This window comes from Cyclopterus lumpus, chromosome 23 (genome assembly GCF_009769545.1).
Source record: "Cyclopterus lumpus isolate fCycLum1 chromosome 23, fCycLum1.pri, whole genome shotgun sequence".
Lineage (NCBI taxonomy): Eukaryota > Metazoa > Chordata > Actinopteri > Perciformes > Cyclopteridae > Cyclopterus > Cyclopterus lumpus.
Genome location: NC_046988.1, coordinates 5,399,566 through 5,426,410, shown reverse-complemented (window position 1 = coordinate 5,426,410; position 26,845 = coordinate 5,399,566). Strand labels below are relative to the sequence as shown.

The following is a 26,845-nucleotide window of genomic DNA, read 5'->3' as shown; positions in this document are numbered from 1 at the left end:
TACCGTTAGAGATTAGTCACATGTAGGACTGTGTTCTTATAAAACCACTTGAAGGAAAGAAAACCTCAAATTGCACAAATGTTGAGCCAAAAACAACAACTTTCTTGAACACTTTCCACATAACAACAATAATCTGTGCATAAACAAATCAATAAGTCTTCCACCTGGTTCGGCTGAGAATTGTGACTACATTATGTAAAACAACTAATTAGTTATCAAACCTCCAGGTAATAATTAAACATTATTACAATGTAATTAAATGTGGCGTTTTCATGCAGACCCTTTCGTCTGCTGTCTCCAAGGATTCAAAATGTGTAACTGATCATTTAGCCCAGAAAAAGGTGATTATGCACACGCTGTGAGGGTGTGGGCTTATGTTTGTGCGCCTGTGGATGTGTGAGGGAACGGATTACGACTAACGAGGGCTGAAGGCATCAGAGTAGATTTCTTTCAAGAAATGGCTCTTTTCATCCCTTTATATCAAACACAGAGAGCATAGTAGAGAATCCATTATGTTAGCAGGACACTCTGGAGGTATACCGCACGGAACGGCAGGCCGAGGGTCACATGACAGATGGAAATGGCCATTGGCTAATTGTTGGTAGCTTCTTTTTACAAGTCTATTTTTCGACAGTGTGTGTGTTTTGTTTTTTGCTGCCGCAAAGCAACCCACAAAATAATAATTGCAGGTTAAAGGAAAACGGATTGTCACTGCCAATAATCTATTCCTACTGAAATGTAGCATGGCTACATTCTTAAAATAAACTGATTAAAACATCATCATCAAACCCTTTTCCGTAGACCAGTGTGGTCTACGGAAAAATAAATGCATTAATAGCTGGTGCTCGTGCTAGGTCGGCTACCCCGCGGCTGTCACTCAAGGGTCTAGTTCAAGATTGGCTGGATTAAAATGCTTGATTGAAAAAGAACTCTCCTTACACATCACACATCCCATATCCAAGACAGATAACACAAATGGATTTCTCCTCCTCGATTGAAACATCTTTCCACAAATACATTGCGTGCAGCGAGGAAACCTCTTAATTTGATGGACTGGACAAGGATTCATAACATAACTTGGCCTTGTCAAACAGTCTGGTTCAATACCGTCTGTTGGCTCCGACTAGCAACAGCTCGTAACGGAAAACAGTCCCCGTGCTCCGGCAAAGGTCAGATCAGCAACCGCCGCCCGGCCGCAGATGAACCCGATGCGCGTGGCTCGACGTACAGAGAGGAAGGGCTTGGCGGTGTGTGGCCTTTCCTCCGATGACCTTTATGGGGAGTTCAGAAATGTTAAGCAATTGGCTTTTCCCGAGAAGCGGTGGCCACGTTAGTGTTGACGTGCCTCGGCCGAAATAATTGCATGCGATGAAAAAATCATTCTGCCTTATTAGTGTCCCCAGCAGAGCTAATTGCAGTGACAGGATGTGTTTCATTATCCATCCGGAGGGGGGGGGGGCTCGTGCATGCTCGTGTAATGAAGATGACCGCACGGGAGAAGATTGTGATGGCGGAAGGGCAGGGGTTACTTATAATGTAACAGCTGAAATGACCCTGCTGATTAGTTTCTCCATATTAGCAGTCAGAGCTTGCATATGTAAATGAAGTGTGTCGCAGCTGCATTTTCAATCCTCATTTCACATGTTTGAGGGAAATACAATATAATGTGTTCCCCTTTCGTTTATTATTATTATTTTAATTAAAATCTCTGAAAATAATGAATTCTCTCCATCACATGTCATTATTGGTGGTTCTAAACCAAAGCAATCCCTAGACTGGCTGTCACTATAACTGCCTGTTGTCCATGACATTATGGGGCTGGTGGGCAGCCGTCTCCATTAGCCCGGTGGTTGGTGACTTTTTACCAATAAAGATGCAATGTACAGGATTGGGAACATTTCTATTGCTTCCACGTTGGTGACGGCTGAGCCGGCGGCTTGCAGCTAGCCAGCCAGTGGGCCACGCTCACGTGCACGAACGTGCACTCAAAGCGTCCAGCCGCCAGCCCGGCTCCAAACAAAGCAGACAGAGGCTCTGATTACATCACCCACAGATGGAGAGCGACTTCTTTATTTAGATATTAATCCCCGATATCTTCACACAGCAAATAGTTGTTTGCTGCAAAATTATTATCTTGAAGTATGTTTTCAAACAGTCAGTGGTAGAATATAATAAATGTCTATCTCCAATAGCAACAGGTATTTCAAAGAGATGACTTTGCACACAGAGCATCTGAAGATATTACGGCTCATTTTGGACCCTTCACAGGCCTCATTAATCTCTAATTGGATTCGTTCTTGTCCAGTGAGAAAAGCATTTTCCACAGACATGTAAGTCAGCCGAGCTGTTTCCATCACAGAAAACATGAAGTTTCAATTTAATTTCGTCAACGTTTTTATAGTTGTCGTTTCACTGCGCCCAAGTTTTGCATATAGCAGCACTTCCTGTCAATCACCTGAAGTTGCAAAAACAATCGAGACAAACTTTACTGTCACATCCAGATTTCCTTACGTTAGGTGACTTTTATAGCCAAAATAAAAACCCACTGCATCCAACACGCGTTGAAAAATACATATGGGAAATGCAAATCAGAGAAGTATTACCCAGTATTTCCCTATTTGCTATTTATCGAGAGAAGATTAGCCAAGAAACATTCATCATCTGCATATTCCTGATGCCAGATATAAAAAATAAAATAAAATGCTTGGTTGATTTATAAACCACACAGCAAGAATCTAAATTACAGCCATTTATCACAAGAAGAATTAAAAACGGTACTAAAAGGGGTCTGAAGAACAAATCTTGATTATAACATCAATAATTGGTTTGTAGTGGAAGAAAAACAGCGATGTTTATTAAAGAATTAAGCCTCCCCTCTGTTCCCAGGTGGTTTACTGAGGAGAGAAAATGGTCTGCCATTCCTCCACGTATCACTGAGGAGAGAGCTTACTACTCTGAGGCGGTGGCCTACAAGTGCCATCGACGTGGCGCTCAGCTTGGAAAGCCAGTTTTAATAGTCCTTTCCACAGAGGAAGTGAGTCATGAGTAACAACAACCACTATAAATGATGTGATGTACGTAGATTTCTGATCAAAAGGCGTGCTGCATGTAGAAGCAGGCAGAGAGCAGAAGGAGGAAATGGCAGAGAGAGGGGGATGATTCAAGAGAGGCGAAAGAGAGCGGCACTATTAACGCAGGGAAGGAAGAAGTAGAAAGGGAATAGGCAAAGGTATTATCAGAGGGGAGGAAGCAGGGACGGGGCCAATCAGATAAATGTAACTCTGACATCAGTGTGCGAGGAAGACAACCTCGTCAACACCAAAAGTCTCCTGCGTGCTTTTCAGCTTCATCTTGGCTTCCTTTCGGGCATGCTGTGATAATATCCCCTATTTTATTTATCATCCAGAGTTGGCTTTCTCTAATCACTTAATGGCATCCAACTAAATCTAATAATGATCTTCATGATGATAATAACAAAGATAGCAAGTGGCATGCAGCCGAAGCAAGCAGAGGGGCCCAAGCTGTGTAATTAGTAATTAGAGTGATTGCAAATATCAGACCTGAGACAAGGAGAGGCAGAAAGAAGACAGATTCACCACAAAGCCATCACATGTGGCTGGAAATGGTTCGACCTGTGACCTTAGGGGGCAATTAAGCTAATTCTGACCACTAAACTTTCTGATGGGAAGCAAGTGCATGGGAAATGTTGACACGGAAATCAATAAAATATCACTATAACACTAGTGCTGCAAGGGGGGTCAATGCTTTCCATTTAAAAGCAACTTTGTCTACATCAAAGTTATGTGTAGGCCTAAACATAATATGTTGGGTTCAAATTAAATACGTGCCAAATGAAACACTTGGGGGGGGGGGGGGGCTCGAACAAGCATCGTGTTGAACACATGTCTTACCGAGCCCCACGCCGACGATGAGCCTCCCCGCCAGGAGGACCTCCTTGCCGGGCGCGGTGCTCAGCACGACCCCCCCGACGGCGAAGAAGAAGCTGGCCAGCAAGATGCACACTCTGCGCCCGAAGAGCCCGTTGAGGAAGCCGCCCAGCAGGGCGGACAGGGCGGCCGCGGCCACAGTACTTGATATGAGCACCTCCTGCCACAGGGCGCTCAGGTCCAGCTCCCTCTTCAGCAGGAGCATCGCCCCGGAGATCACCCCGGTGTCGTAGCCGAACAGGAACCCCCCCAGGGCGGAGAACGCGGCCAGGACGTAGACGAAGCCGGGCGTGACATCCCGCTGGAACTGCTTGCGCGCAGCCCTCTCCAGGTCCCCGGTGGATGACGGGGGCGCTGCGGGCGCACCTGCGGCGGTAGCCCCGGCGGAGGAGGCGCCCTGGCTGCTGATGCTGGCGCTGGACGGAGTCTTGATGAGACTCCGCTCTCCTCCGTCGCTCACTTTCTTCCTCCGCTCGCCCATCAGGTTGCTCATACTACGGAGGCTGTAGTCATGGTCGAGCTGCTTTCGCGACATATGGGAAACACAACACGGGACGGTGGCTGCTTAGTTGTATTTGATGCTGCAAAAAAAAAAGAAAAAAAAGAAAAGAAAAACACACTTTACTGATTTACCCACCCCACCCCCCTTCGACCGGCGCGTTAGCTATCCACAATCACTCCCGGACTCAAAGTTGTCTCCCCAGCCTTGTGTGTATCAAGTGCATCACATCCCAGTGGTCCTGATGGGAGAGTTGGAGAAGAGTGGGGAGGAAAGGTAAGATAGGAGGAGTGTAGTGGAGCACTTCGTCATTATGAGCGTCGGCGTGACGCAAAGAAACACTGTTTTGGAAGCATGATGCCGGAGTGAAGGGCTTTCAATTCAATTATATAGTTTACTGAAAATTAGAAATCACAAAATGGAAATATAGGACAACTGGGATGGGCACGTCGGCTGTCAGTTGGTGCACATTGTTAGGTACTTGTATGCAACAAGTTCTAACAAAGTAGAATAACACATTATTTTTAAAAAACAATGCAAAGGCTACTTATAGATACAACTACGTACAACATATCAAATGAAATATGAATATGAAATATATATTTTTAACAATGAAACGCATTTCAGATTGGCTTCAGTCACAAATAATTCACCAACGAGCCGCCGCCTCAGGCATAATAGGAAAACGGCTGCCCCCTGCAGTCTGACTCTGGTAATACAGGTCCATCATTCTGTATTTTGACTTACTCAAAGCAAACACACTGTCGGGGCACGTCACACATTGACAGGCCCACGTCCAAGTTGATTATCCAACCAGTTTGCGTAAAGTTACCTGAATGATTGATGATCAGAACAGTGTCCAAAGCACACGCTCATGTCTTAACATGACTTGTTTGGTCAAACCGATCGGTCCACAACGGAAATATGTTTAGTTCACTATCACATAGCCTACAACAAAAGAAGACAGCGAGTCCTCACCATAAACAACTCATTGTGTTTGTCACTTAATTGTCAAAATATCTGCCCTCATCCAAACCAAAGATAACATCCATCCATCCATTTTCAATACCGCTTATCCTCATTAGGGTCGCGGGGGCGCTGGAGCCTATCCCAGCTGACATAGGGCGAAGGCAGGGGACACCCTGGACAGGCCGCCAGTCCATCGAGGGCACATGTAGGGACATACAACCATTCACTCTCACATTCACACCTACGGGCAATTTAGAGATCAATTAACCTGCAGCATGTCTTTGGACTGTGGGAGGAAGCCGGAGAGCCCGGAGAGAACCCACGCTGCCAGGGGGAGAACATGCAAACTCCACACAGAAGGACCTCTCCGACCGGGAATTGAACCCGTGGCCCTCTTGCTGTGAGGCGACAGTGCTAGCCACTACACCACCGTACAGCCCTAAAGATAACATCTAACTCCCTTATTGAAGCTGAAGGCGGAACAAAATGTCTCCATTAGCCCAAATGTAAAAGCTCTTTCACAAACTCAACCTTTATCATTGCTTGCCTTCTCCATTATTGATCAGGCTTCAAAAACATAAAAAAGTAATCTGGAGTGAACATGCTACATGGCTGCAGCCTGGAGATATTACATGGCTGTAAATGCATTTGTGTGTGGAGGTAGGATCAATATGTGGACAGTGGTGTCACACAAAAATGGAGAATGAGTACAGCATGATAATGGATCGTGATTGAGCCCATTAAAGAAGGAGGGCAAGAAGGGGACGTGCTTCCTGTAGTGGTGTGGTTTCATGGTGGAAACCCATAATGTCTCTTCTAGGGAAATACACCTTGTGATTCCAGCTGAGAAGCAGGGCCTCGGGGTGGGGATGTGATTCTGCTGGCCAGGTTAGGTATGGATCACAGCGAAAATGTTGCCAACCTGCTCTTTCCATCAGCAGCAACATCCAATCACATTTCCACATTACATAATACAGTAACAAAACAATTGACTCATCACGTTCATGCTCCTTAGAGAATGAAGCGAACTCTTTCCTCACTTGGAAATTTGCTGTGCAAAATGTATTCCAAAGAGGACACAAACCTGTAACATTCTGGATACTGGTCACCTATGACCTCATAAACCTAGCCATGCAGCATCATGAGATGGTTCCCCCCACTGTTTGATGATAACACATAAAAAAATCTGAGAGCAAGCAAATTATCAGAACAGTTAAATCAGGGACACATTTGACCTGTACATAAAAATACACTTTATATCTCAGCACATACATTCATTTATGGAATAAGTCATTTGAACCCTCAAACGTACATGTGATCTGTAAATCTACAGTATTGCTCATCTTATGGATGGTGACCCATTAAAAACAATATTAAACCACAGTTCTGTGTGTTACAGAACAATAATATTTGGTATAACTTATAATGCTGAAATGTAATGTTGCTAACATGAACCCAATGAGAATCATCACCCAATTCTGCAGTTCAACAGAACTTTATAGCCTCTCACGGCTCTCATTTACCAAACTAAGGCCTGATTAACCCACTGAGTTGGCCAGCAACGAACATTACCAAACATAATATTAACAGGCAGCCAATGTTAGCAGCTAGCAAGCTGGTGAAGAGAGTCAAACAGCGACTTCCCCATGTTTACCGGGTATATAGAGAAGTCAGCAGGATGCTAACAGGTTAGCGTTAGTGTGTTAGCTTGTTTTGGAGCTCTTCTGCTCACTCGTGACCAAACATATGTGAATGTAGGTGTACTGACATAACTTGTTGTTCTTAACCATGAGTTATCACAATTAGTTACCTTATGCCAGTTAGATGTCAGCAGAGCACAATGGTTTATTTATCCATGCCAACATTGGACAGTTTTTGGTAGACATATTCGGACATATTCATTCACATTATTCTGTAGTGGTTTGCAGCAGAATTTAGCTACTTAAAACATTACATTTTAATTTAGTTTTACCTTCAACCAATACCAAGTTACTGCAGTTGTAGTTATATAGTTACTGTTTAGTTGTATGCCGTAAAAGTACTCCTCAGTCCTCATATCTACACACACCAACAATTTAAACTGAAATTGAATATCTCAATTTACGGGTGGTGGGTTAGCGGTATAGATCTCGGCTTACTGATGTAAGCCGTTATTCTTAAGTGATTTAAACTAACAAGCATTTTAACTCAGTTTGCATTTAGCTATAATCTTTGCATGAAAAGAAATCTGAGTTGCTGCAGAACACGTCTTTAAATGTCATGTGGAACTCAGCTCTTAAAAAATATCTAACTTACATCCTGGTTCATGCACCCTGGTCATTTACCAATGTCATTGATCCATTTGTCCTCTGTTAAAGTATCGTCTAGTTCACCAGTGCCAAAAGGAAGTATTCCTTTTTTTCCACAATACAATTAATATGTTTACCCATTGTGTGTGAGGTTGGTGACTCAAATATGAACAAGGCATTGCTATTTCTCGCAGGAAACATTGAGTTTTAAAGTTACAAAAGAACCGGCTCCAGTTTCAAACTCCCTTCAGCAGTTGATATTCAGTCGTCCACACTGTGTTTGTGCATCCAACCTGACCTCTTTCTAATCAGGATCTATTTTTCCCAAACACACTCAAAATTTCTCACGGGAGTAAGTATCAGAGGTATTGTTGTTATATGGTGGAATAGATCTGTTCAACTGTGAATGCAATATAATAAGCAGGATATGCTTTCCCGTAAACTACTAATGACTTTAATGGTTAATCGGCTTTATTTATCTATTTCTAGTTTCCTGGTATATTGTGTGGGTGAGTATGGGTTGGGGGTGGTTCCAATTGTGTGTGGAGTGACACTGCACTGCACATATAACCCATGTGGTGGGCTGTTGGTGCAGTTCTTCTTGGTTTCACCTGCTCTCCTGCAGCTTCAGGCAGCATGACCTCACAGCGATGGATGCTGGCATTCTGCTTTTTACTGGCCTCAGGTACCATGATGCAATTGTTCATTTAATCATTGAATATTATATTAATTAATTCTTCAGAAAATATTCAGATATTGCAATCTAATTACTACAAACTGACAATGGATAAACGGCAAAATGAGAATTTCTTTAAATATTAAATATTTACTGTACTACTTTACTACTTCTACTTTACTATCAAAAATATTTTTTTACTTCATTACATTTATTTGTGCGCTTCCGTAGTTACTTTACTAATTTAAAATGTATAATATATATGTACAAAACATATGATACACTGTAGATTGATTCAGTAATAAAGTAAAGTAATTAGCCAATTAGTTAACACTGACAGGAGCAATTGCTCCCAATTAGTACTTTTACTTTTGGTAAGTAGAGGTAGCTAAACATTATTTTTCTTCAAGTTAAAGTAGTTGAAGTAAAATACTTTTTCCTTTTTAGGACTTTAAGAATTTAATATTGCACTATTGCTATTTCTACTTTGTCTACCACTGATTTGCATTATATGTGCCTCACATATCTAAATACTGTATCTGGTATAACAATACTAACCCTATCAGTAAGTATTGGTGTTTACTCATACTTCCTAACTGTATTTCTCTACTAGTTTTGAGCACAGGGGAGTCGATCTCAACAACAGATACTCAGAAATGTGAGTACAAATCAATCAATGCTGGATATTGATTAGTTCATTATAAAGATGACTTTTTAGCATAATTGTGTATGTCATAAGTACTGGTTATATTGTCTTAACTTTTTCGGAAACATGCTGTTTCATTGCTGTTCCAATTAATTTACCTGAAACGTATTGATATATTGTTTTACTGTTTCTTTTGTCAAAAAAACAAAACAAAACAAAAGGTTTATTTTATGATATTTTTAGTTGCTTTCTGCATCTAGGTACAGACAAATTCCACTGCACGTTGCCCTGTGAATAATTGTGAATCTGGAATACAAACACGATTTGATTAGATTTTTTTATAGACTTAAAATAAAAGTTGAGCATTCGGCTTATTGATTTAAAAATGGTACTCTTAAAAATAATGCATTAAACTACTACAAAAAAAGTATTTACTTAGTTTTTTTTAATGATTGAAAGGATAGTTATTAGATTTCAAACTTAAGATCTAACTTGATTATCGAAAAGGATAGTATTCCTGACATTGGGTAAGGAAAACTGAATTTTGACCGTAACATTTGAAAACCTGAAGACCAACATAATAAATTAATTTAATTGACTTATTGCTTCATTTCTGACCTCACACATTCCTCAATTGTCTAGCATTAACCAATAAACTGTGATCAGTCACTTGCAGGACATTTGGCAGCGGGGTCTTTGAACCTTTCAACGGTACAAATTTCTATGTTCGGTCCAACTGCCCGTTCACACTCACACGCTTCACCAACAACCGGGTGGGATGTGACATCACCATACGGCGAGGCGACAACGGGCTGTTAGTCCAACTGGACATCATCATCAACAAAGTCAGGACTGTTGTGCAGAATGGAAGCATCATAGTGGAGGAGAAAAGGTTCGAGCCCAACTCAAACCGTTGCATTACAGAAAGTAATGACTCGTGCAACAAATTCAATATAACCATAAGACCCCTGAGTGTTTCATTCTCAGCCACACAGACAGGTTTTTTTATTTGTCATTGCCACCAATGTTAGTTGATTATTAGCTTGGAGTCTGGGACACGGCTTTATCAATGGTTTCTGAAATGAAAACATTCAGAGTTAAGTCACGTTATTACATTCTGCAAGGTCACTTATGGACTGATTTCGGGGAGGTGCAATGTAATACTTCACCAGTTTCATCATTGTTTTCAAATCAAAGTTGAGGAAGTGAGCAGACCTAAGTAAAAACGATGTTGTTCCACAAAGAGGAAATGTATATGCAAAGAGTTTAATAAAATAATTATTTTTGATTTGACGTTAAAATCCATTTTCTCTGTATCTGTATTGATTAAGTACATTTACTCAAGTATCTTACCACTTCATACTTGTTCTCCACTACGCGCCAGGTGGGAAATATTGTACTTTCTACACGACTACAATTATTTCAAAACTTTAGTGACTAGTTCCTTTCGAGTTTTGGACACAGAACGTATGAAAATGTACAAGTGCAGCTAAGACAATTACGTTGATTCACAGTCATTTTTCATGCAAAAACATTCCACGGTTCAAGATAATATGAGGATTTTCTGCTTTTCCTTTAGATTGTTTTAATACCTCTGATTGACTTGATTGATTACAATCAGTCCTCAGATTCACCACAAAGCCATCACATTGGTTACCTTCATTGGTTACTTTTACTTAATTACATTTTACTTGTACTTATATACTTTTATCTAAGTGACATTTTCACTATATTTTTTAGTGTCGTACTCTTACATAAGCAAAGGATCTGAACAGTGTGCGAAATACCCGGTGGCATCGGGGGTTCCTGTTCAACCGTTTATGAACTGACACCGTTTATTTGCTGACAGTGTCTCCCTTCCATACCACCACACCTACCAGCATATCTTTCACTACGGCATCTACACGAGGCTGAGGAGCTCGCTGCTTCCTCTGTCTGTCACCTGGCGCAGTGTACCTGGAGGAATAGACACTATGATGGTGAGTTGAAACAGCACACTTAAGCGTATAATCACAGTCACACAAATGCATGCGCGCATAATTAATATCTTGAGTTAATTGGAACGTTCAACACTAACCTCGCTCACTGAAGCCCATTTGTTTCAACTTGTTGTCCAGGTGGAGCTGGAGCAGGAGCTGAGCACCGACATGTCTGGACTGTGTGGGAAACACACCGTCATAGGTATGATGCTGAAATGACTGACATTGTTGTAATATAGCAGTAGTCATTACATTTACAATTTATTTATTAGTAAAAGTGGTACACATTGTGGCTGCAATAGTAATACTTTGACATTTGCTTGCGTACACTTTTCATGATGTCAGGCAACAAGCAGTTGATCACAGAGAGCGTGATTGCTGAGGACACATGTCAAACCCGCGATCCAGTCTCCCCTGTGAACACAGTAAGTTAACTGTTGTAAAGTATGACTGTTAGGATAATCAAACATAACCGGGTTGATGCTGTGATGGTCCTAGATTACAGTCGGCTATTGGTAAAGGGTTTGAATGAATTGATGCTACCAGCTTGTAGTTATAAAGTAATGACTTCATGGCTTGATGGTTAAGCTGCTATTTGTTTTGTTGTTAATTGACGTCTTATGGAGGCAAATATTTTAGCTGTACTTAAAATTAGGATGAACACACTATATGATGATAATAATACCAATACCAATAAATACACACTTTATTTGTGAAGCACATTTCATACAAGAAATGCCACAACACGGCAGCAGCATCTCCATTCTCCTCTACTCTACTCTTTTCTACATAAGTGGTGGAGATTTAAATTTTCAAGACACATATTCAGAAAGCAAAGTGCACTCGCTCCATGCAATAAGTCCTAGTTCCAGATGTTCAGGTGGTTTCTCTGATGACATTTTGTAGGAATGCAGAAAGTTCCTTTCCTACACCTTGGATTGTCTGCAAGCCGAAACGCCTCGCTATATCCAACTCTGTGAAGAAAACATTTACGGCTATGAAAAAAGCAAATACATCGGCTGTGCCTTCTTCAAAGAAATTGTCAAACTGTGTGGCAGGGAACGCTTTATCTGGCATCGTTGGAGATCTTTAACCAAATGCGGTAGGTGTCCCTTAAACCTAGATTTAAAAAGCAAGTTAGGACACTCATTTGATGGACACTTAATGCGACTGCCTGGTTTCTGTCTTTAATGCAGAGGAACCGAGTTGTCCAGGAAATCTTGTTTACACAGACGAGGGTCAAGCCTTTCTTCCCAGCTGCTCCAACCCGAGCCCCACCCTCTCCAACCAGGAACTCATCAGCTCCTGTCTCTGCCCAAGGGGTGAAAGAGCTTTATCTGTTTTTATGATGTCGTTTTTCGCCTGTTTCATTGCTTGTTTTGCCTTCATGGGACCTATTAATAAAAGGTATCCATATTTGCATTGTAGATCAAGTCCTGAATGATCGCGCTGATGGCTATCTCTGTGTCCCTTTGCCCGAATGCTGCTGTGTGTTTGCTGGAAAGAGCTACATAAACGGTGACGTACGAAGCACCAAGTGTCAGTCATGGTAATACAATTCAAACTTTATTTCAGATTTACAAGTGCGTGGAAAAAATTGTTTTGATATTTCTTTTTGGGATCAATAAAATGAACTATTCTTATTTTTTTTTTTACCTTCACACAGTGTGTGTGACAGTGGGAAATGGCAATGCTCGGAGAACCTCTGCCCCACCGGATGTGTCATTGAAGGCCCGTTTGTGACAACATTTGATGGCAAACAATATGTCATCCCCGGCAAATGTAGTTATGTGGCTTCACAGGTAAATCTTTCCCACTACCTCAACATGTAACATTTACCCATGTAGTCTTTATATGATACTAACTGCTCTTTTATTTTGAAGTGTCACAACTGGACAATAACCATCGTGTTTTCTGAAAAGGCACCCTCTCTGACAACAGTTGTTCTTCAGCTTTTTCAGGTACAAGCACTCTTGAGGGTGGAATTTAAAATAACACAATCTATCAAATATATTTCATGCAACAGTAGTGTGGAATATAAATGCTCTTCTTTTATGATTCTGCAGGAAACGTATATATTCTTAAAGAACACGGTTAAATTCGGAGGGGAGGAGATCACTGAACTTCATCAGTCTGGTAAAAACAAATGGGAAGAAATGTTGTCCATTGAATCATTTGACTGGTACTTAATTTGAATGTATGATATGTCAAGTAGCCTACTTATCCATCCGTATCGGCTAATTTACTCACCCACCCATTAACTTACCAAATGCTGTCTCCCGTCAGATCATGCTCTGGTTTTCTGGGAGTCCTCCATGTACGTTCGGGTCCACACATCATTCGGTATGAATTTCCAAGTCCAAATGTCTCCAGAAATTCAGCTGTACATCAGCGCATCCAGAAACCACACTGGCATGCTCTCAGGTAAGAATCTCAGTCTACAAACACGCCAAGATACAGTCACTTTTATTATTTTTAATCAGCAGAGACTTGTTTAGAGTTTAACAAAAATGTATTACAATTACATAACAGTTGAATAGTGCAAAGTCTTTGGTGATTGGACTCCATCCTGAATTAAGATAAGCAAGGTGTAGTGATGCTGATATCTGCAAAGGCAGAATCACCCCTGGAGTCCAGACACTGGTGGTGGTGAAGGAAGTTGGTGTAATCCGATGATGAATGAGGAGCATGACTGATGCATCTGTTTGAGCTGAAATGACAACTGGCAGCAGCAGAGAGGAGAACCTAATTAAAAGTTTGACACAAACGATGTGATTGGCTTACAGAAACTGCGCAGAATCTGATTGGTTCATTTAAAGTGCACGCCCTCCCCCAATCAGCTGATGGAGAATTAGAGACTGAGATTATGAAGGAACAGGAGTGTAAAGAGTGTCTTCCTGACTGAACTTCCGCTTGAGCTTCCTGACTTCTTTTAATTAGCTCTCAATACTAAAATAATAATACAAACTAAAAATAAATGGCTAAATATTTTCTGTGGCATGTTCCAATATGATTCGTAATCACAGGCAGCATTTCTTTCAGGTCTTTGTGGCAACAACAACGACGACACCACAGACGACTTCACCACCAGCAGCGGGATCATCGAGAACTCGGCTCAACCATTCAGTCGGTCCTGGAGCGTGGGCTCTTGTGCCGTGGACATACCCAGCACCTGCATCAACACTGACAATGGTACCAATTAATAATATGAATGTGGTTCAGATCATGTGGGAAATAGTTTCTGTCTTCATGTCTGTCCTTCGATTTTCTCCAGAATCGCTCATCCGATCGACTAAACACTTGTATGTTGCTGAGGGCCGCGAGGAGCCCGGTGTCCTGGGCGAGCTCTTGAGATCTACGGGACACATTTATTAGAAGTGTACACAGTGTGTAGTGTACACTGTAGCATTGCCAGGGGATGCAACATTGTCATGGCAGGTGTAAGCGTTCTCGAGAAAGCTGCAAGCAGCAATACCAGAGGCCCAATAGGCCCGTTCTTAATAGGCACCTTTTTGAACGGGCACTGTACTAGTGTGTATAGATTATTACTCAATATTGTATTTGTCTGCCTATCGGGGATAAGATGTTATTTATAGAAATAGTCTTAAAGTTATCCAATTTCTTTTAATTAAAAGACTTTAATGTGCTCACTAGCTTTTATGATGCATATACTCCACCTATAAGGAAACATATTACATTATTTCAATATGCCTTTTTGCAGAGATATATGCTGATGAAAAGTGTTCTGTTTTGAACAACCCAACTGGGATATTTGCAGAGTGCCACGGTCATATCCCAACTAATCACTACCACACGGTAACAAGACTTTTGCCCCAAACTAAATCCTCAATACATTTTGGAGTTTTCATCAATTAACATATTGCTGATCTTTTTATTTCCAGGCTTGCATCCAAAGAACATGTAACTGTGGCAGCAGTGTGACTCAGTGCTTGTGTGTTGCTCTGGGCAGCTACGCCAAAGCCTGCGCCAGTCTGGGTGTTGTAGTTGGTGACTGGAGGAAAGCAACCAACTGCAGTAAGTTCACTTTTGATCAATATAAAACATATTCTGTCTGCATCCTCCCACTTTATTGTTCCTTTGAAAAGAGCCAATGGAGTGATGCTCAACAAAACAACTGCTCAAAAAAGCCTATATCAAATCAATTCTGTTGATTATTGTTGTCTTTTTTGTGGTAATAATCAAAGGAGGATTAAAAACCTTTCAATCCCCCGATGTTTATAACAGTAAATGTAAAGGCTTCACACAGATTATAGGTTGAATCAACGACTGTGTTAAAACCGCCAAGAGTATACATTTATGTGAAGGATAATGTCACATTTTAGTAAATGTAGTACAACAAAAATCAGTGGTACATTTAATGTTGTGTCCCAGCTCTGAAATGTCAGAAGAACCTCGAATTCTCCTACAACATGCAAGCCTGTAACCACACATGCAGTTCTCTGTCTGGCGCTGACCCCCGCTGTGGGCTGGGCCACGCCCCCGTGGAGGGCTGTGGCTGTCCGGAGGGAACTCACCTGAACAAAGGGCAAAGCTGTACCCCCAAGGCAGAGTGTCCTTGTTACCACCACAGCGGGGCGACAGCCCCGGGGTCTGTTATCATCGACGGACGAAAGTGGTGAGCTGATCATCCGAGTATTCCCCACCATTTAAAAAGCTGATGCCATTTATGGTTGAGGCTCTCACCCACTGCCTTCCTTAACCAAGTCTTCCCGATGCTGTTGTAGTGTGCGCAATTGTGTTGTCTTCACCTTTTGATGTGCACATACTTCAACAAATATTGTGTCTATTGCAGCGTCTGCGAGGATGGAGAACTGCACTGTTCTCAGGATTGTGGTAAATATGTATTCTTCAATCATATTCATATCGACGTCATCCTGTGTTCTCTTTGTTCCATTATTTCAACTTTAGTCATTTGTTAAACGTGGAAATTCACCCAGAATGGTACCAATAAAAAAGTATTGTCTTCATAAAAAGAAAGAAGAGAAAAGTCAAACTTGACAATGTTTAAACTATATAATAAATACAGGGTGCACAAATGGGAAGGTTTGTGTTCATTGCTCTGAGGACCCAATGAACACGGCTCAGAAAACCTGTGACTACATCAGCAAACCAACGGTAGGTCAACTGATTATATGTTGATATCCATGGCTTGCTTATTCGTTTATTCATATTCATTCTACAACTGAAAACACTGGCTGACTAATTACCCATTAAAGCTGATGAAGAATATGGCTGTTTATCATGATTAGCATTAGGGAGACATATTTTTTGATGTAATGTGATCCTTGTCTTAGACCACATTGAAATTCGACATTTATATTTGACATAACCTTTGACATCAACCCTTCGCACAAAAACAGGTTTAATTTATTGTGATGGCTAAAAGATTTTATTTTGCTGTGATTTCCAGGGTGCCAGTCGAACCTGTGAGAGCGGCTGTTACTGCCCATATGACCAGTACGAGGATCACCACGGAAACTGTGCCTCTCTGTCCAACTGCACCTGTGTGTACAGTGGCAAAGTATTCAGTGCGGGACAGCAAGTCAAAACCAACTGTAAAACATGGTAACACCTGCAATTGTTCTCCTTCTCCTACTCGTTCGTTCACAATGTCCTTCCTGCCGCGCCATGAAGCTGTGATGACGAGGCTGACGACAAGCTTACCCTCACTCTATGTTTCAGTATCTGTGGACAGGGTCAGTGGCACTGCCAAGACGAGCCTTGCCCAGGGCAGTGTCAAGTTTACGGAAACGGGCACTACCAGACCTTTGACTCCAAATGGTACCGCTTTGCTGGACAATGTCAGTACACACTTGTGGAGGTGAGCCCAAACTAGAAAGTTCACATGTGTCTTTGCTGAAGGCCTCCAATGCATCGCCTTCAAAGGGCACAGTACATCATTCAAAAATACGAAATATAGACTAGAGTTTTGTTAACTCCTTAACTCTCATTGCTTTAGGATGACTGCGGAAATAGAAACGGCACCTTCTCTGTCAGAGTGGAGAGTGTCCCCTGCTGCGATGAGGCGCTCACCTGCTCTCGCTCCATCATCCTCGACCTGCAGGTGGATGGCTGTTTCTCTGATTGAATTGTACAGATAAATGCCAGTCAGCAAAAAGTCTAACAACTTGGTCATCGACATGTAAAGCTATTCTCATACCATGAGTTGAGTTGTTCTTGTGTTGACCTCAAAGGGCAAAGTCACCCTAACACTGAGCGACATGAAGGTGACCAGGCGCCTCCACGAAGACTGGACTCTGCAGGAAGATTCGCTTTACTCCACACACACTTTGGGACTCTACATCGTGATCGCAGTGCCGAGCAGAGGGATAACTCTCATCTGGGACAAACACACCCGACTCACCATCGAGCTGCATGAATACTGGAGGGTGAGTGATGAGCTTTTTGAAATCTAGTCGTTTATATACATCACTTGTCACTACATTTTAAGACGCTTCTAAACGTAAGTGTACAATTACTTGATGTCTTCTTGCTTTATTTCTCAACGTTGTACTGATATATTTATTTAACCAGTCAACTCAAACCACTATGTATTGGAATTGGAACGTTTCCGACTTTGGTAGTATCCGAAAACACTCACATCCTCCCAAAGAGTTTGCAGCTACTTACATTTTTTGTTTACTTTCAGAACCTTTTAATACGTTTCAAATGGACTTTTTAACCATCTCTCCTACAGAACCAAGTTTGCGGCCTGTGTGGGAATTTTGACTCCAATGAGATGAATGACCTACTGATAAGTGGCTCAGCGGGTAAATTGATTTTGTCTTTGTTTGATAAATGACTTTTTACTTTTGTCAAGGTGTTGTGAAAATAACATCCTAAAAAAAAAATGTTGTCCTAGTGTCCAGTCCCTTGGCATTTGGCAACAGCTGGAAAGCCGCCACACCTCCTTGCTCTGATGTGACCACTGAGATATTTCCATGCGAACGCCACTCCTACTGCTCCGCCTGGGCCCAGCGGCGCTGTATGATCCTGACAGGAGACACATTCAAGGACTGCCACTTAAAAGTATGCACGTTACATATTTAGCATGGCACAAACACCAGGGTCAGGGGTTAGACTCTTGTGCAGGTCTTTAATTGCTATATATCTGGGATTTCCGTATCCAATTCTGTTGCAATATGAAACCATACAACTATTTAAAAGTCAAAAGACCCTCCAAGAGAGACTTGAAATGTCTTCATACAAACTCTATTCTGTTTTTTCCTTTACAATCCCCAGGTGGATCCAGATCCCTACTACTTTGCCTGTGTGCAGGAGTCCTGCTCCTGTGAGTTTGAAGGGAAGTTCCTGGGCTTCTGCACAGCGGTGGCCGCCTACGCAGAGGCCTGCAGCGACCAGGATGTGTGTGTGAAATGGAGGACACCTGATTTGTGTCGTAAGTCAAGAACCTACCATTTTAGAATAACTTCTAACTTCAACCCATAAAGAGAACATATATAACATAAGACCTAGTCAGTTCTCAATCTCACTTTCTTATTCGGTGATAATAAAAGCTCATGGTTTCTTGCTAGAGTTAAATAATGACACGTTTAGTATTACAGACAGTTTAAAAGTACCATAAGTCTTAAGTGTTATTTTACTCCTTAGCATTTTGCAAACTTCATACACACTACCAGACTCCAAATTAATTATTTCTAAAAGATGTTTTATCAATATTTTAATGTTTCTTAGTCATTACACAGAGGACTGACACGGTGTAAGACATAAATAAAGTAATCAATCATTATAGTCAACAATCCATATGAGTTTCAAACATGTTTGCAAAACATAAACTATAACAGTATAATTCTGTAAAAATGTATCTGTGATCATTTAAACCATAGCGGTCTACTGTGACTACTACAACGAGCAGGGTCAGTGTAGCTGGCACTATGAAGCCTGTGGTGAGATGTTGAGCTGCGGCAAAGACAACTACATCACTCACAAGCTGGAAGGTAAGCAGCCTTTCTCAGTTGTATCTAAAAATATCAGCTACAAATAATGTCTTATTGTTACTTAGTTTGTGTCTCATTCTGGCAGTATTGCAAACAAACCAGGTTTTCTAATAAAATCCTCACAATCTAGATCGAATTAAATGTTTTTTTTCTTCTAGTCAATGCATATAAAACCATTTGCATCCATGAAATAAACATTTTGTTTATTTTTGGAAAAGGCTGCTACCCCAGATGTTCAAAGGAGGAACCATACTATGATGAAAATACTGGTGAATGCACTAAATTGAGAAACTGCACTTGTAATTTTAATGGCACGATCATGCAACCTTGGGCAGTGGTAATGATACAGTCTTTTGAATGGTAAGTTGGGACATTCTTAATATATATATATATATATATATATATATATATATATATATATATATATATATATATATATATATACTGTATCTAAATATGTAAATGTCCATGATAACCATAATATTAATTTCATTATTCAATACATTAACAACTGGATATTTCTTATTCTCCTATGTGAATCTTTTCAGCCGCTGTGAAAATGGAAACATTAACTGCCGTAAGTATTAATTATATTCATCCATCATGTGTCTATTACCAGTTACACAAAACTATGAAATAGTTTTTTTGGGGCACTAAACTTATATATAGGGTATATACTGTATGTCACAGAACCTGTTTTCAAAAACACCAGACCTCAATTCCACCTCTACTCCGACAGCACCTCCACCCACCACCACACCTCCCATCAATCCTACATCAAGCCCTCCCACTACAGCTATCTCAACTACGGCTGAAACACGGTCAACAAAGCACCCCACCATCTCTACACCAATGACAACCACTCCCAATATCTCAACTACTACTGACAATTGGTCAACTGTGCTTTCCACAACGTCTACCCCAGCAACTCCTACTTCCTTAACTACGGCTGAAATACAGTCAACAAAGCACCCCACCACCTCTACACCAATGACAACCACTCCCAATATCTCAACTACGACTGACAATTGGTCAACTGTGCTTTCCACAACGTCTTCCCCAGCAACTCCTACTTCCTTATCGACGGCTGAAACACAGTCAACAAAGCACCCCACCACCTCTACACCAATGACAACCACTCCCAATACCTCAACTACTACTGAGAATTGGTCAACTGTGCTTTCCACAACGTCTACCCCAGCAACTCCTACTTCCTTATCGACGGCTGAAACACAGTCAACAAAGCACCCCACCACCTCTACACCAATGACAACCACTCCCAATATCTCAACTACGACTGACAATTGGTCAACTGTGCTTTCCACAACGTCTACCCCAGCAACTCCTACTTCCTTATCGACGGCTGAAACACAGTCAACAAAGCACCCCACCACCTCTACACCAATGACAACCACTCCCAATATCTCAACTACGACTGACAATTGGTCAACTGAGCTTTCCACCACGCCTACACCAACAACTACAACTTCCTTAACTACGGCTGAAACACAGTCAACAAAGCACCCCACCATCTCTACACCAATGACAACCACTCCCAATACCTCAACTACTACTGAGAATTGGTCAACTGTGCTTTCCACAACGTCTTCCCCAGCAACTCCTACTTCCTTATCGACGGCTGAAACACAGTCAACAAAGCACCCCACCACCTCTACACCAATGACAACCACTCCCAATATCTCAACTACGACTGACAATTGGTCAACTGAGCTTTCCACCACGCCTACACCAACAACTACAACTTCCTTAACTACGGCTGAAACACAGTCAACAAAGCACCCCACCACCTCTACACCAATGACAACCACTCCCAATATCTCAACTACGACTGACAATTGGTCAACTGAGCTTTCCACCACGCCTACACCAACAACTACAACTTCCTTAACTACGGCTGAAACACAGTCAACAAAGCACCCCACCACCTCTACACCAATGACAACCACTCCCAATATCTCAACTACGACTGACAATTGGTCAACTGAGCTTTCCACCACGCCTACACCAACAACTACAACTTCCTTAACTACGGCTGAAACACAGTCAACAAAGCACCCCACCACCTCTACACCAATGACAACAGCAACAACACTTCAATCAACCACCTTTGCAACCACTGCTACATCTGCTGAAACCTCAGGTCCAACTGAAGTAACCATCACAGAAGCTCTTACTAACACATGGAGTCACTCTACGAGTGTCACTCAACCCAGTACCACCGTCTCAGAAGCAACGTCTACATTTAAGAGTTTGCCACCAACAACCTATACCACTGAGATTTCAAGCTCCACAACCACTGGTGCGTTCCATGTACTTGTTTTGCACATTACTCTTTTTTTTCAGTTATCCTAGCAATCAGTTCCTTAAATTAAACTATGTTTTAGTAATTTTTTGTTTTCAACTGTTTTGTGTTCATCAAAACACCAGTGTGTGAGTGTAAAGACCTGAAGAGGAAAAAACGCTGGGATTGCGGTGAGACGTGGACAGAGGACTGCTTCCATAAGACCTGTGCAGATGGGAAGATAGAGTTGACTTCAGTGGTTTGTCCAAAGCTTGTGATTCCCAACTGCCCCAGAAACCAGTTCACAAAAGTCTTGGATGGATGCTGTGAAATATGGAAGTGTGACTGTAAGTGTATCCTTGTACGTCTCATGTATCCCTTGTGCTTTCTTTTGTGTTTTATATTTGCCTCTGATTGTTTATTTAATGTGTGGTTAGGCAAGGTATTTTATACTAGAGTCCAAAGGGCTCCTCTTTAGAATAGCATCAAGTAATCTTGCTTCCAATTCCATCAACGCATCGGTTCATATAATGCCATGCTCTTTGTGACTGTACTTAAGGACATTGATGCTTTGACCAAAATGCAAACACCAGCATTAACATGCTGACATTTTGCAGGTAATATTTAATATGGTCACCATCTTTCTTTTGAGTGCTAACTTTTGCATATCAGCACCAAACACAAAATACAGTTAAGGCTGATGGGAATGTTTTTCAGGAATTTATCACAGTTAAGGGATCACTAAATGTATTAATCAATCCTGTGCATACTGTGAATGTATGTAGTAAATGTCATGGCAATTTGACCAATAGTTTTTAAGATATAGTCAGGATAAAAGTGGTGCATTGACTGACCAAAAAAGCCATTCCTAGTGTGACGAATGAATTTACTTTTTTCAAACACATTTGTGTTTTGTGTCCATATTGACTAAAATCCCCTCTTATCCTCCCTAGGTCGCTGTGAGCTATATGGGGACCCCCACTACATCACCTTCCAAGGTGTGAGCTTTGATTTCATGGTCGAATGCACCAACATCCTGGTGGAGGAGCGGTCACCAAGTCATAATCTGACCATTGCTGTGGAAAACAAAGACTGTGTAGAAGGCCTCCGTGGCTCCTGTGTTAAAAGTGTCATCTTAAAATATCAGAACAAAACAGCTACACTCAGTATCCTTCCAACTTTGGAGAGCATACAGGTAGGATACAACACCACTCTATTTATTTCTAGTTTGCCATGCCCCCCTTTAAGGATGATAATAATCCTTTTTCTGTGATGGAGGATGTTTACTCAAGGCTCTACTATATAAGGAGACCATGCTCTATTGGATAATTAGACAGTTTGTTTGATACTGATCTAATCTGCCCTAGGCCACTCTGAACAACGTGATCATAGAGCCGCCATATGAGGAGCATGGGTTTAGGTTTGAGACCACGACGTACACAGTGTCACTCTACCTCCCAGAGATCCGCTCTTTTGTCTCCCTCAGTTCGTCCTATATCCTGGTGGTCAATTTGGCCATGGAGCACTTCCTCAACAACACCCAGGGACAATGTGGTGGGTAATGGATCGAAAGAGACTGGTGTGCTTAAGTGCATGTCGTATATTTTAACAGTGGTTGTTTGTGAGTGGAGTGGATTTTACGGTCATGCAAAAAAAAGGAAACTAAATCTTTGCAAATTGTATTAGCTTGCCTGTCAACTTCCAACAATAGCCAACATGTTTCTAAATGGACTTGTAGGCTAACAAAACCATACAGTATGTTTAGCTTCACTCTGCATTAAACACTTTCTGATCACTAGAAACACAAATCCCAAAGAAACGTGTTGACTGTGAACCCATTTGCTCGCTCACATTTACTGGGATGTACTGTAAAATGGGCTGTTCTTTTTTAGATGTAAAAGTGGCTGAAAGCTGAACATAGAGTGTTTAAATCAATTAAATTGTATATATGTATATTAGACTTCAAATTGTCTTTTCTCCAGGTGTATGTGGTGTTGGATCATGTATCCGTAAAGGAGGGCAGATGGAGGACGACAGCTGCTGTGAGAAGACGGCGTACGGCTGGGTGTACGACAACCCGCTGATACCAGCCTGTGCTTCTCCACCAAGGAGTGTACCTTGTCTCTCACCCACTACAGTATCCCCTCCAACAACCACTGTCACCCCCTGCCCTGCGAGCCCTCTATGTGAGCTGCTGGACCACCCGTAAGCTCCACACACTAGCACACACATCTTCCTCGGGGGAATTGGCTGGTTAATTGAGAATCTTTATGCCATACGCTCGAGGCACAATGCTTTGCTTTATTTCAAGAGCTACCTTTGTGACTAATGCAGACATGTTGTAGCAATCACACAGAGTCACCTGTAGCTCCCATAGCTACTACTGCCCAAGCAGTCACCTGTAACACCTGAACAACATTCAAGCAACCTGCTAGAAGTGACGTAGCAACCAGCTAGTACCAACCTGGCAACCACATACTAATTTCAATGGTGTATAACAATGGCTGTCTGTCTTGGTTCCCACAGAGCCTTTTCAAATTGCAGCCAGTATGTGAATTTGAACCTTAAAAAGAAGAACTGTGAGTATGACTCATGCAGGAATGGCCCTTGCTCTTCACTGGAGCAAGCTGCTATGGAATGCATAAATGCTGGTTTCTGTATTGACTGGAGAGCACTGACTCCTGGAAGCTGCCGTATGTACCTATTTATAATTGTTCTTATTCTCAGTGACTTAAATGTATTTGCATACGTTTAAAACAAATAATAATTTTGGCCTGACTGTAATGATGTTTTGAATAAAAATGCCAACGATATATTCCTCTTGAAAGTGATACTTACATTGTCACTTAATTGTCCTTGTTCGTGTTCCAGCCGTGACATGTCCACACGGATTGGTTTTCAGAGAATGTCATGACAAGCTGGATGACTTCTGCTATCGAGGGTTTGTAAACGCACATACTTTCATTTATTTCTCACTTTAATAAATAAAAAATGTTTTTCCCCACCGTCAAGATTTCCACAGTCACCATTTCTCTTCTGGTTTGGCTGTACAGAATGGTTTATCAAGGAGCCTCCCTCGAGAAAGGCCAAGCAGGCTGTTTTTGTCCCAGCGGCCAAGTCAAGTCCGGGAACCACTCAAACATCTGCGTGTTGAAATGTCCCTGTAAGTAACATGGCCTAAAACACCGACACTCACACCCAGACATGTGTTGCCATTAAAAGTGTAAATGTAGAGTTTGTGTCTTGTCCATTAGATTGTAAAGGACCACTCGGTGAGCCCAAACTGGTGAGTATCTTTGTTTCAGTGCAACAAAATAGAATTATCCCTGACTCTGGATTGGATTCTGGATTTTAAAAAGTATTTCTGTCTTTCAGCCTGGTGAGGAGTGGCAGTCCAACTGTCACGTGTGTAAATGTAACAGCCAGACTCTCTCAGAGGAGTGTGTCTTCAAACCTCTTGATCCAGTTCCGCAGTGTATCCCCATTGATGTACTGGTAAACACCGCTTGCTGTAATAAACAGATTTGTGGTAAGCACTCGCAAATCGTAATGTTTTAAAATACCTTGAATAGGGAAGGTAGAGCCGTAGTAGCACTCTAGTAGCACTTAAATGTCCCTTACCGATAGCACTTTGTAGTTTGGCACTTTAGTAGCACTTTAATGGCACTTACGGATAGTACTCTGTAGTTTAACGTTATTGAAGAAATTGTACTTGCTTGATTCTTGTTGTTCTGAGTTTGGACTCATGGTTTAATGCACTTATTGTAAGTCGCTTTGGATAAAAGCGTCAGCTAAATGTAATGTAATGTAAAAAATCATGCTTTAGTACTCTCTCAGTAGTTTCTTTAGCCCACATGACTACTAAAACTAATCACACATTATTACATCATTTTTCAGTGAAGAAGACATGCAGTTATCATGAGCAAACATACCAGGTACGTTGTGTCTAATCTTTTAACAGTATCTGTCCGTAGCAAAGGAACATGTTTGGTCTCCCTTGGAGGAAACATGCTTTCTAAATTGAAATTAAATGAATCATTGTCCTGTATAGTGTCTTGTTGCGATATCAGTCTTTATGTGTGTAGGTGGGAGACCGATGGAAGGATGCAGCCAATCCCTGCATTTCATTCCATTGCACCAAAGAGGGTATTCACACTGAGACTCGAGTCTGTCCCGAGGACAAGTGTCCGAAGGTACGGCACACCCTCTGCTCTGCCTTATTCTACAGTAATAACTCGTGATTTATTGCAATTGCCATCGGAAAGAAATTATTTATTCCTACAGGGGGTACATTTTAGGAATTAAAAAGGGATATTTTTCTCTATACACCTTAAAAGCTGAAAACACTGGAGCAAAGTTGGGTGTTAAAGAATAATTAGAACAACGGACATTTAACCTTGTGTATTCACCAGGAGGACAGAATTTGGGACGACCAACACTGCTGCTTTACATGTGAGTAAATCGACATCAATACAATGCTGAAGTCATTTACAATTTTCAGATTGTACGACTTTTCAGTTCCAGCAATTTAACCATTGAAAATGTAAACAATGTGGGGCTTTCTTGCGTTCAAAACTTGATAAAGAGGAAAAGGTCTTCACATCTTGTAGATGCTTTGCTTCCAATCATCAGACTGCCTCCCTTATTCATTGTCTCTGCCTTCAGGTAACCAGAGCTGTGTTCCGAAGGTGACTGGTATCAACGTTACAATAAGCAGCTGTACCGCCCTCATGCAGATGCCAGTGTGTCAGGGCTACTGTGTGTCTACGCCCAGGTGAGAATAAATACTCCGGTCACTGATCAATACCAACAGTTGTGACACACATTTTGAGTTTTTATGTGCTCATACAAAGTACTTTTACTTCAGTCCTGTGGGAATTTTAGAGACTTTTCTGACTTTTATACCTGGTTAAGGATAACATAACATATCTCTCTCCCTCTGTCTGTGTCAATGCCTCTCTGCACTCCTCCCTCCCTCCTCGCTGTGGTGCCTCGGCTCACTGCAACAGCGTTGTGTTACACGGTGGCCTGCTGGTGACGCAGAAGAACAATTGCTGTCTGATGCGGAGCTCAGTGAATAAAGTGGTGACCCTGCAGTGCTCAGACCTCACGATCAGAACCTACACCTACCAGCACATCACCGGCTGCGACTGCAAAGCCTGTGGCGTGCTGCTCTGAAACACCTAGGCCAGGAATAAGCTTTTTTTGTTCATGTTATCTTTTTGATTTTCAGATCAAAAGCTAATGTATTCCAATGTTATGGATTCTTAAATAAAAACCCTCACTTTATTTCTTTCAAAGCAATTCTTTAATCTATTTCAAATTAAATAAACGTAATCATTGTCTACTTGCCAAGGTTTGTATCTTCTTACCTCTATTTCTCAACCTAAGTAACTATTGGCAGCCATTCAGATGGGGTTGCGATCACTCCCATTTCTCCAGTTTTCTAGAAAGGGGGAATGGGCTGCAGGTGAGATGGGTGTGAGAACCAGGTGAAGGGAATGAAGGATGATTAGGTGTGAATGACCGGGTCTGAAATGACAAGAGAGTTAATAGACAA

At 41.6% G+C, this 26,845-nt stretch overlaps 2 protein-coding genes across 2 annotated transcripts in view; one reads left to right on the top strand and one right to left on the bottom strand.

Annotated features, from left to right (window-relative positions):
* LOC117725953 (proton myo-inositol cotransporter-like) overlaps positions 1-4,482 on the bottom strand; it is a 49,197-nt gene extending 44,715 nt beyond the window's left edge. Inside the window, exon 1 of the mRNA XM_034525863.1 lies at positions 3,912-4,482. Coding sequence (XP_034381754.1) covers positions 3,912-4,482 — 571 coding nt within the window. The remainder of the gene's footprint in view (positions 1-3,911) is intronic.
* A 3,851-nt stretch (positions 4,483-8,333) lies between these two features.
* LOC117726506 (mucin-5B-like) lies at positions 8,334-26,463 on the top strand. Its single transcript, XM_034526823.1, has 44 exons — positions 8,334-8,388; positions 8,993-9,037; positions 9,692-9,917; positions 10,875-11,004; positions 11,143-11,206; positions 11,350-11,429; positions 11,911-12,106; positions 12,201-12,326; positions 12,433-12,553; positions 12,671-12,806; positions 13,071-13,140; positions 13,291-13,428; positions 14,047-14,196; positions 14,726-14,820; positions 14,907-15,039; positions 15,397-15,640; positions 15,818-15,858; positions 16,052-16,140; positions 16,436-16,590; positions 16,708-16,846; positions 16,985-17,089; positions 17,220-17,414; positions 17,723-17,795; positions 17,888-18,054; positions 18,268-18,424; positions 18,873-18,983; positions 19,202-19,343; positions 19,532-19,560; positions 19,723-19,942; positions 21,191-21,303; positions 21,432-21,632; positions 22,239-22,480; positions 22,653-22,839; positions 23,268-23,490; positions 23,812-23,978; positions 24,157-24,226; positions 24,339-24,448; positions 24,540-24,571; positions 24,661-24,814; positions 25,183-25,220; positions 25,371-25,478; positions 25,698-25,737; positions 25,951-26,059; positions 26,295-26,463. Exons 1-44 carry the CDS (start codon positions 8,340-8,342, stop codon positions 26,461-26,463), a joined length of 5,589 nt encoding a protein of 1,862 aa, XP_034382714.1. The 5' UTR covers positions 8,334-8,339.
* Positions 26,464-26,845: the final 382 nt, after the last annotated feature.